This window comes from Melitaea cinxia, chromosome 18 (assembly GCF_905220565.1).
Source record: "Melitaea cinxia chromosome 18, ilMelCinx1.1, whole genome shotgun sequence".
NCBI classification, from domain to species: Eukaryota; Metazoa; Arthropoda; class Insecta; order Lepidoptera; family Nymphalidae; genus Melitaea; species Melitaea cinxia.
The window spans coordinates 6,368,344-6,379,630 of NC_059411.1; the positions used below are offsets into that span (position 1 = coordinate 6,368,344).

Here is an 11,287-nt window from a genome sequence, read left to right on the forward strand (position 1 = left end):
TTAATAACTTAAAATTGTGCATATTGTTACCTATTAAATTCAAATGTTTTAGTTTAAATTTTCAAAATTTATAGATTACAGTTTAAAACATAACTTAAAAATAATATATAATGTATTTGGGTTTAGAATCTTACATAGTGAAGGAGCTTTGACAGGGAGATGTCTATTGACTACTGTATGTGAAGGTACTGATGATGTGGTTCTTTTGTTTTGTTGTTGTTGTGGATTAATTGGGTACAGCTTTCTTCAATGTTTTGTATTTTGTAGATGCCTGATGATGGTCCAATAAAGGATCGAAACGTCGCATGAATTTGCAATTGGTGGTTTGATTGGCACCCTATGTCCACTTTCCTGCTAATCGTCAAAGAATTATATATAAATATTTAAACTTGTATTCTCAAATCCACCGAACAATCTCCTTCAGGCTTCGTGTGTTCTCCATCCCACGTGACATTGGCGAAATGATATGTCAAACTGACACAACTAAAAGCCACGCAAAGAACTGAAAGACCAATCAATCAATTGATCTGGACACAGTGTTGCCGTTAGGACAATCTAGTTTGTGGCTACATCAAAGAAAAAAGTTGCCAGTTTTGTAAATAAATCACTTTCGAAATTCCGCTAGAAGTGGCTAAAGTGTGCGTTTTCCAATTACAGAGCATAATGTGACTCAGTGGAGCACAATACTAAATTGTGCTCATGCTTAATTGGAACGAATTAGTTTTGAAATACACCTAAAAAAACTACGACGACTTTACTTTACTTTGAATTACTAACTATAATATACTAGCTGTGCCCCGCGGTTTCACACGCTTTAATTTAAAAAAATGCGTATTGCGTATGCGTAAACATTAACATTATTGCGCTCCGTTTGACATTTTGACATTATTGGTGTTGCCTAAAATTAGCTATGTATTTTAGTTTGGTAGTATTGGTACCGTATGGTGGTATGTATTAGTCGGTAGACTTTATAGTAATAAAAATATGTATGTAGTAACAATCTAAAAAGCAGCCAGAAGTAGCTAGATTTATTTTGGTGGCTAAAATGGATTGTTTTTTGGCTAAAACCGTTGAAAATCCGCTAGATCTAGCCATAAAATGGCTAAAACGGCAACACTGTCTGGACATCTGGTATTTATTTACTTTCTTCATGGTGGGGATATGACAAAAAATAGAGTATTGTAAATTATTTGAATGTTTTTTCAGCAGCAACACAGCAAGCTTTTACAAGCAGTGACAAAAATAAAGTGTTTATTGCAGTTAGCCAGATTAGCTCAAGAATAACTATTTAAAAATGGCAAGTGAGGTTACTTTAAAGAATGTTGACAATGCGTGCGAAACTGCAGAAGAATTTACAAGAGTTTTCTACAAACAAGTAGACAACAGTAGACATTTAACCTCAAAATTATACTTGGACACAGGACTGTTGGTATGGAATGGAAACGGTATAAATGGAAATGATAAAATTCAGAAGTTTCTAATGGATTTGCCAGGCAGCAATCACGTATTAAAAACATTAGATGCACAGCCGATATCCGAGAATTTAGTCTCAAACAAATTAACATATCTGATACAAGCTTGTGGAGACGTTACGTACCAGAATGATGATGTTAAGAAACCATTTCAACAAACATTCCTAATTGTTGCCGTTGAGGGCAAATGGAAAATAGCATCGGACTGTTTTAGATTACAAGTCCCTCATAGTAACTAGACCTATAAGCATTATTTTCAACTTTGAAGAAATAAAGATATTATATATTTTTTTATTTTGTTTATTTGACATCATTTATTTATATCTACATGATTGTTTATTAAACCAATGACACATTTAAGTACTTGTAATATTTGTCATGCATATACATATAGGATATACTTCTTATTGTTTAACACTCAATTGTACACCACTTTTTAGGAAAAAAAAAACACAAATATAAAGATATGTAAACATATTACAATTGGTGGTCCTATTGTTTTATAGCAATCTTTTTCCAGACTACCATTGGATGCAACTAGTAATATTCATAATAATAATAAGATTTATTTATTATAAAACTAAATATATATATATATATATATATATTATATGTAACAACATATATTATATGTATCAACTTTACATATAATATATATATATATATATATATTATATGTAAAGTTGAATTATTATAATTGTGTTTGCAGGCAAATGAAGAAAAACCGACTTCAATTATATCGAGAAGTAATACAAAGTAGGTAGACGAAAAAATAGTGAAGTAAATACGCATTATCAAAGATTACTCCAAAAGTTGTAATCAGATCTCGATGAAATTTAAATGTGACCACATGATAAACATCGGCTTTCGATTAAATTAAACATTATTAAAATCGGTACACCCAGTAAAAAGATATGCGGATTTTCGAAAGTTTCCCTCGGTTTCTCTGGGATCCCATCATCAAATCCTGGTTTCCTTATCATGGTACCAAACTAGGGATGTCTTCTTCCCAACAAAAAAAGAATTATCAAAATCGGTTCATAAACGACGGAGTTATCCCCAAATACACATATATATATATATATATACATATGGTCGAATTGAGTAACCTCCTCCTTTTTTTGAAGTCGATTAAAAACTGTTTAAATTATTAGTAATCTTCATTAAAGTTTTGAATAACTACCTAAATAATAATTACAATTAGAACAGTAGTGGTCAGCTGTTTTTAGCGAGTTCATCATGTAAGGAATTGCACCAAGACAGCAGAGTAAACACCACCTGAAACAAAATATCTATAATGCATAACAGGTCTTACAAAAAATAATTTTTATCGAGGTAGTATACAGCAGAAAATATTTTACTCAAAATTTAGACCAGCCTGATTGGGGAAGTACCTCAAACTTACAGAAGACCACAGCCACATATTACTGCTATCAAGAAGTGTTATATTCCTGTGGTGAGCGAGGTAGCCAGAGCTCCTGGGGAAGGGGTGGTAGTCAGCAACGCATTTGCAGTGTTCCTGGTGTTGCAGGCATTCATAAGCTGCAGTATACGCTTACCACTAGTCCCAACTGTGAGCTTGTTTGCCACCCCAGATTAAAGATTACTTTTTATAAAAATATGTAATAAACAAATTATTATCTTGAATACTTACATTGTTAGACCAAAAATGAATCCTGCTATTAAATGTGTCTTTTGAGAGTTAATGTATTTAATTGTAGTTGGATTTCTTTTGTGGCAACTTGGACAAGTGACTATTACTGGCTTGTCTCTAAATATCTGCTGTACTATAATTGTTCGGTGTACAACAGGAACGGGCTCAGTAGTTACTGCAGATTGCGTTGGATCTGTCACCGTGTAGGGTGGTGGTGGAGGAATGTGAGAATGACTCACTGGTTCCATTTCAAATTCCTGAGGTGCAGTTCGTGATGCTGACATATGTACACTTAGAGATAAATACTATTTACGTCACAAATACTGTTTCTTTTTCTTTACAATAAATTACTCTTTTTCACAAAACCGACATATAGATCAGTACTTCAAACAACAATGCTTATCAGAGACCGATTTACATTATCTTATCAATACTGACTAATAAATATTATGTAGAAACTTTTTTTTAACGTATTCGTTTGGCCATTTCACTATTTAGTACAGAGATTGATAAATAATGAAACATTATAAATTTATAAGGTACAGAAAGGGTTTAGAGATTTGTGGAAAAGTTTTGTATTCTAATCATTATCAATAAATTGTATCTATATAAATAAAAATGACTATTGCTAAGCGCATAACTCGAGAATGGCTCGACTGATTCAGCTAATTTATTTTTTGTATGTTCCTTAAGGCCGACGGAAGATTTAAATACCAAAAAAATAAAAAATAAAATTACTATTAACTTTTGAAAGAACGAAGTCTGTCCGGTGGTTTGAAATAAAATTATATAATAATATTTATAATAAGGTATATCTTATATATAAAATTCTCGCTTCACAATGTTAGTTAAAATACTCTTCCAAAACGGACGGACCGATTTTTTATAAAATTTTGTGTGCATATCGGGTAGGTCTGAGAATCGGCCAACGTCTATTTTTCATACCTCTAAGTTATAAGGGGGGGATGGGGTTAAGGAGGTTAAAAACATATATGGCAAAACAACATTTATGGGCTCAGCTAGTATTATAATAATAATAATGTGATTATTTACTTATGTTTATTGTAATATTTTATACAATTACAAAGCATATTTTTAAGGTATACAAACAAAAAAAGAACAACTACAATTTATACAATGACTAATAATAAAATATTTAAAAATTTATTGCAACATTTATATTTTTCCTATAAGATACAAATTTATCAAAAAATTAACATATATGGATCATGACACAGTAAATATGACAAAATGAAAATAAAGCAATAGGTCAATTATACCTATTGTTTTGAATCATTACATAGTGACTTGTCTTAAGTTTGGTCAATTATTTTTTTGTAGTAGAAATGCAGATTAAAGAAAATTCAACCACATACGGTTTATTAGTATGTAACGGATTTAATTTTTTCTACACAGTCACTAGCTAAAACTAAACATCATCACCGAAATGTAATAAAAAAGTGGTTTTGAAGAACAAATAAATATAACCATATGTAAAATTTAGTAAAAATATTTTGTTAGTATTGTACAAAGTTTATGGAACAATATCACAGTTTATTTTATAAGAAATAAAAAAATCATTACATGCAGTTTTTGTTTTAAAAGAAATTAGGATATTGTTACAGTTTTTAAGTTTTGGTATTTTCAAAACTAAAAAGGAAGACAAATAAGATAAATTCATTTTAAATTACATATCTGCTAGTACAAAAACTACATTTTTGCACAGTACAAAAATAGCATCTTATTCAACTATCTTAACTTTAAATTAAATATAAAAGCACATTAGAAACCAAATATCTACAACCGCTACTACTTGAAATATTTTTATAACATAAATAAATATACATCATTATAATTTTTTTTAGGCACAAAACTTGATGATTGTACTACTATTAATTGCAGCATTATGAAAAATGGCACCAATAACAGCATGGCAGTAATTGACATGTGCCAAATATATTATTTAAAATGTATGACATTTAATGTTTCTAAAACCCTTTGTACAATAAATATTTTCCTTTTTATATTTACAGCAAGTGTTCAGTAGTTCAAAAAGGTAACTGGAAAATTTGAATCCCTCAGTGTTTTTTAAATTTCATTTTGTATTTAAAAATACATATTAAATATTATAAAGTAAACAAATACTGTGCAAATGCATATAATGTTATTACAGTTGCAATCTCGAACACTGAGGAATATACCCATATCATATGTTCTACATATTTAGACTCACTAACATTTGTTACTTTTGCCAATAAAAGTATTGCAGTTAGGACAGTAGTGTTCTGCATCCTTGAATGAATCAAAGCAGTAAGGTATGAGACCAAGGCAGCACAATGAACAAACCCTGCAAAAACACAATGTTATTCCACTTTTGCAAAGATACATATTAAAACATAAAAAGACATCATATATACTTACATTGTAGTTACACAAATTGATCCAGCAACAAGGTGAGTGTGCCAAGCGGTTGTGTAAGTCACCCTTGTAGTTACAACTTTCCCACAGTTATAGCATGTTACAGTCATTGGTTCACTACCGACTGCCGGAGGCATCACTACACCGATCGGGACAGACAAACCAGGAGGCGGAGGAGGAACATTTCCTGTTTGAGGCTGAGCAGAGGTAATAACCGTTGGATGGGGATAAACTCCTACTGGAGTAAATTGTTTTGGTTGAGGATAAGCTCCACCAGCAGCAGGAAAAGGTTCATTCGAAGGCGCAACAAATCCATATTGAGGATTACCTACGACAGCAGAATAAGGCGGTGGAAGATCGTTTGGAGCACTAGATTGCACGTTTGAAGTATTTGGAGGAAAATTGGTAGCCATAATTTACTTATTATCGCTTTACACAAAAATAACCATAAAACAACACTTTCGTTGAGGTATAAGGTTCAATGTGTGTTCGACGAATAATATAAAATTATAAATTACGATGTAAATTACGTTTGGATCATGGGACAACTAAACACAATTAAATGTCAAATGTAGTGATGTACCCAGTCTTTTATTAGAGAATTCAGTACTCATTCATTCAGGACTACGAAAAAAAAAATTATAAATCGAGTTCATTTGTCAAATACAAAGTTACTCGATTTATTAAAAAAATATTTAAGGTATTTGCCTATTAGAGATTGCTATCTATTTACTAACACAGAAGGTCTCTGCAAGGGCTTGGTAACGTTACCAATTACCATTTTAAAATACCGGTAAACAGCGTTAATTTTTAGCCGACTTCAAAAAAGAAGGAGGAAATATTATGTACGTTCAGGGATAACTTCGTCGTTTATGAACCGATTTTGATAATTCTTTTTTTGTTGAAAAGGCGATATCCCAAGAGTGGTACCATGATAAGGAAACCAGGATCTAATGATGGAATCCCAGAGAAATCGAGATGAAGCCTTGAATATCGTAGTGACGACTAGTGCGTTTGTTAATTTTTTTCGTAAACTTGCGTTGTATTCCTTGTCTATGCAAATGCAGTCGGTTTTTTTTTCGTTTGCGAGCAAACATTATTACTTTCGATAGTTTATATTGTTAAAATTTTTAACGGTAATTAGGTAACGCAAACATTTTTTAACGTTAAGTTTCATAATAATCACAAAGTATACAAGGAGTCCGAATGTAATGTTGAACGAATGGTCTCAATTTAGGGGATTTTTAACTGAAGTGGGGCACAGCAGGCAATTTCTTGCTCAAAATATGAAGCAGCCCGACTGTGGTACTACCTAGACCTAACAGAAGATCACAGCTAAATAATACTATTTTCAAGCAAGTGTTCCTGTTGGTGAGTAAGGTAACCAGAGCTCCTGAGGGGGATTGGGGATAGGGTCGGCAACGCGCTTGCTTCTGGTGTTGCAGGCGTCTATAAGCTATGGTAGTCGCTTACCATCAGGTGAGCCGTTCGCTTGTTTGCCGAACTAGTTATATATATATAAAAAAGCTGACAGAATTTTTGCCGGTGGGCTCACCATTTATAAGAAGTACTTGCTTAAATCCTTACGCGGGAAGTTTTCGTGTTATTGACAGTTCTGGAAAAAAATCTTCTGAGAAACGTGGAATTTAATAAAAGTTTTAGGAAATTCATAGAACTTTTTCAAGTGCTGTAAACCCAACAATATAGAAAAGGTCAAGAGATAATCTGCAAAGCTAAAAACATGTGGTATTCATGAAATATCAAAATTATAAGAGACCGTACCATTTTATTCGGTGAAAAAAAAGATATATGCTGGAAAAAAGTTTTTAAATAAACAAAGTAAGTAACAACAAATTGCCTTAAAATTGTACTAGTTAAAATGTGTCAAAAAATTGCTATTGCTGCCTATTAATTTTAGTCTCACGATAAATATACTTGATGAAAAAAATAATTAACAAATTATTATGAAAGATATTATTTATTAAAATGGTATAAATTACAAAGAAAACATGTTGAATATTGAAAAATTAAATTATTTAAGTTAAACGTATGTTTAGAATGTTTCTTTGTGTTCTAAAATAGTACATACATACATACATATATATAATAACGCCTCTTTCCCGTAGGGGTAGGCAGAGACCACTTCTTTCCACTTGCTGCGATCCTTACATACTTCTTTTGCTTCGTCCACTTTCATTATTCCCATCATACATGCTCTTCGGTTTAGGGTACTCTTGACCTGGCCTTTTTTCAAAACGTCCCTTATTTGGTTTCGAAACGTCCGCCTAGGCCCGCGTACCCCTTCCAACCCTTCCATCCACACTCGCCTTATACACTTTTTTCGTCAATCGTTCTTCACTCATCTCGACATGACCAAGCCATTTGAGCACACCTTTCTCAATTTTTGTCACTACATCTTCTTTCAGACCACAACGTTTCCTTATCCTCCTATCATACTTCTTAACGATCTCATCTCAAGCACATTTATTCTGCTTTCATGTTTCTTCTGCCATACCCAATTTTCACTTCCGTACATGAGTGTCGGAACCAACACCCCCTCATGCACAGCCAAACGAGCCTTGTTAGACACCTCCCGACTGCTCATAAAGGAGTGCAAAGCTCCATTCACCCTGTTTCCTGCATTCACTCTTCTTTCAATATCACTCTCACACTTTCTATCTCTTGTAAACTTGAACCCCGATACACAAACTCATTCACCTGCTCAATTTGTTCATCTCCAATCACGATATTGCAGTCTGTCACTGCCTCATCTCTTTCAAACACCATCACTTTCGTCTTCTTTACATACATCTTCATTCCCTTTCTTACAAAGGCTCCACTCATATCAGTTACCATACCGTTCACAGACAATGCTGACCACAATTCATTCCTCATCACTCTATCATAGGCCTTTTGCAAATCCACGAACGCGCAATAGACTTTTTTGTTTTTTCCAAACACTTTTCGGCTATGCACCGCAAAGAAAAGACCTGATCCGTACATCCCATTCCCTTTCTAAATCCTGCTTGTGTATCCTATACTTTATCGTCTGTTTCATTCACAACCCTCTCAATCAACACTTTTGCATACAATTTACCGACGACGATGAGGAAAATAGTAGATTATTATTTATATCTTTTTATTAATAGTAAGCGCGAGTTAATGTAATTCAGAAATATTTTGAGATTTTTTAGATTTAACTTTTCTCGTAGCACTTTCCGCAGCACAACACCTTCCATTTTCTTTTTACGAGTATAAGCACCCAGACCAAGGCAAACATCTGTATTACAAATACAGATGTTCAGATTGAGGTACCTCATACCACTCATTTTTTCTTTTTTTGAACACTTTTCAACGTTTTCAACTGAGGCCTATGCCCAGCAGTGGGATATTACAGGCTGAAGCATACTGAAAAATAGTAGCAGCATCCCTTCTCAATCGAGTCTTTATTTAAGATGTCATATATTTATTATATGAAATAACCAATTTTATTGGTTGTGTGTAATAAGCATTAGTGGCTATTAGCACTACGCAGGCGCATTTATAGTAAGGACACTTAATTTTGGCGAATATCAAAATGTTGATTTACGTCGAACGTAAACTATCGTGCTAAAGACAGAAGTACAAGAAAAGATAAACCAAGTGGACTGAATAAAAAAATAAAATTTTATTTTAAAAGATATAACAAGTGACGCCTTTGAATAGACTAGCAATAAAGAGCACTTGCTTAATACGTGTACCTTTTTGAATTTTTACATTATTTATTGACACATTATTTTCGACTTCATTTATTTAAAAGTTAGTTAAATATGTCATTAAATAGCTTTCTGTTTACAATTTCGGTACCTGGGTGACCGAACTTAGCTCGGTATTTTTAGTAAATCGTGTTTTTTGGAAATCATATTTAAATAGGAATTACATATTGATAAAATATGAATTTACCGTCATAATAATAAAAAATATGAACTTGTTATTTAAATAAAAAATCATGAGTGCAATGAGAAAAAAAAAGGAACAAAATAATCGATCTGGAGACATGAGAATTTGAACCTGTGGGCTTCTCGGTCGATCCCGACCAATAGATTGCCCACGTGAGCTATTGCAACTTCATTGACGTTTGCGAAATTTATCTTCGTATTCTAACGATATTTTAGCCATTTTTTCATTGCCTAAAAACAGGTAGGTATAAAACGACATTTCCTAAAAATGAATCCTAGCTACATCGATTTATCGCCCCCGAAATCCCCGGCATACTAAATTTCATGAAAATCGTTGAAGCCGTTTTCTAGATTCAGATTATATATTATATACATACAAGAATTGCTCGTTTAATAGTAGGTGGGTGTTTGCCGTGGTCTGGGTGTTTGTATAGTCCTTGTGGGTCTCCCCACCGTGCCTCGGAGAGCACGTTAAGCCGTCGGTCCCGGTTGTTATCATGTACACCTGATAGCACGCTTTATTTTATTATTATTATTTTTATTTATTACTTCTTGCATACATATAATCAAACACTTTTACATAGTAAAAAAAGAAGAAAAAAAAACAACAGAACAGAAATAAAATTAAACAAAAAGTAGTTACAATGACAGCATGCAAAGGCGGTCTTATTGCTTTAAGCAATCTCTTCCAGACAACCCCAGGTAAAAGGAGATTATTAATAACAAAGTGCGGGATTGTGCAAAAGTAGATAAATATAAATAGAATTAAAAATACATTAAAAAAAATACATACATACACTTACAGAAGAATAAGATAAACACACAAAGTCATGAGAATAAATAAATTTACGTAAACCATACGTAAGAATATAGGTACACATATTAAATACTTACAACATACACAAAATACATACATACATACATAAACATACATAAATACATACACATACAACATAAGTACACAAATGCATATCACAAAATAATATAAAAATAAAAAATAAAAACATTTAAAGCGATAGGTAATGTTTGTATAAGCGATTCTTAAAAATTGATAACGAATCAGAATGACGAACATTTCCAGGTAGGCTATTCCATAGTTTCGCAGCTTTAATCGTAAAAGAGTTTCTGTACACTTGCGATTGCGAAACAAACATCTTCAGCCGATTGTCTTTACGTGATCGAAGGTTTAGGTCAGAATTTGAGCCAAGAAATAAAAAACGTTCTTCTGCTTTATTTAAAAAAGATTGGACACAATGTTGGATAATTGACTTCCGAACTTTAATTGATGTCCGATCTACTCGGGGCTCTGAGTCTAACTGACTGTTTTAAAATAATACAATTGCTGAGTAATGATTAAAGTAAAGGAAAAATACTGTGTATAATATAAATGCTTATGAAGCTTTTACTACGTTATAAAATGGGATATAACAGATCGTTACTCATAGTAGGGAATATATCCGCCAACCCGCATTGGAGCAGCGTGGTGGATTAAGCTCTGATCCTTCTCCTACATGGGGAAAGAGGCCTATGCCCAGTAGTGGGATATTACAGGCTAAGGCGTTGTATACATACAAGAAATGCTCGTTTAATAGTATTAGATAAGCGCTTAGGACTAATGCAATGTCGGATGATGTGTCGTTGCGCTTAATGAGTATTCCAGCAGGCCGAATTGACGTGCACTCTCAGTGACGACTGGAAGTCCCAAATATCTTCACTAGAAAGACAATTGTATATAAGTACTAGCTGAAATATTTTGGTACCTTAGCACAAATAGCAGCTATCAAGCTAAAAATATTTTTTTATTG

General features: G+C 32.9%; 2 protein-coding genes and 1 long non-coding RNA gene across 3 annotated transcripts; 2 read left to right on the forward strand and 1 right to left on the reverse strand.

The window, feature by feature from the left end:
• Window positions 1-982: 982 nt before the first annotated feature.
• LOC123662164 lies at window positions 983-9,010 on the forward strand. Its single transcript, XR_006744444.1, has 3 exons — window positions 983-1,118; window positions 7,834-7,839; window positions 9,000-9,010. It is a non-coding gene; the product is annotated as an uncharacterized LOC123662164 (long non-coding RNA).
• Window positions 1,126-1,763, forward strand: LOC123662163 (NTF2-related export protein). Its single transcript, XM_045597047.1, has one exon. It carries the CDS (start codon window positions 1,295-1,297, stop codon window positions 1,709-1,711), a length of 417 nt encoding a protein of 138 aa, XP_045453003.1. The 5' UTR covers window positions 1,126-1,294; the 3' UTR covers window positions 1,712-1,763.
• On the reverse strand, window positions 4,290-6,114 carry LOC123662162 (lipopolysaccharide-induced tumor necrosis factor-alpha factor homolog). The gene is made up of 2 exons (XM_045597046.1): window positions 5,548-6,114; window positions 4,290-5,473 (listed from the first exon to the last, which is right to left on the reverse strand). Exons 1-2 carry the CDS (start codon window positions 5,955-5,957, stop codon window positions 5,359-5,361), a joined length of 525 nt encoding a protein of 174 aa, XP_045453002.1. The 5' UTR covers window positions 5,958-6,114; the 3' UTR covers window positions 4,290-5,358.
• Window positions 9,011-11,287: the final 2,277 nt, after the last annotated feature.

Coding starts and splice junctions, on each gene's coding strand:
- LOC123662163 (XM_045597047.1), top strand. CDS start 1,295: ATGGCAAGTGAGGTTACTTTAAAGAATGTTGACAATGCGTGCGAAACT.
- LOC123662162 (XM_045597046.1), bottom strand. CDS start 5,957: ATGGCTACCAATTTTCCTCCAAATACTTCAAACGTGCAATCTAGTGCT. Junction 5,474..5,547: donor TCAATTTGTGTAACTACAAT/GTAAGTATATAT, acceptor GTGTTTTTGCAG/GGTTTGTTCATTGTGCTGCC.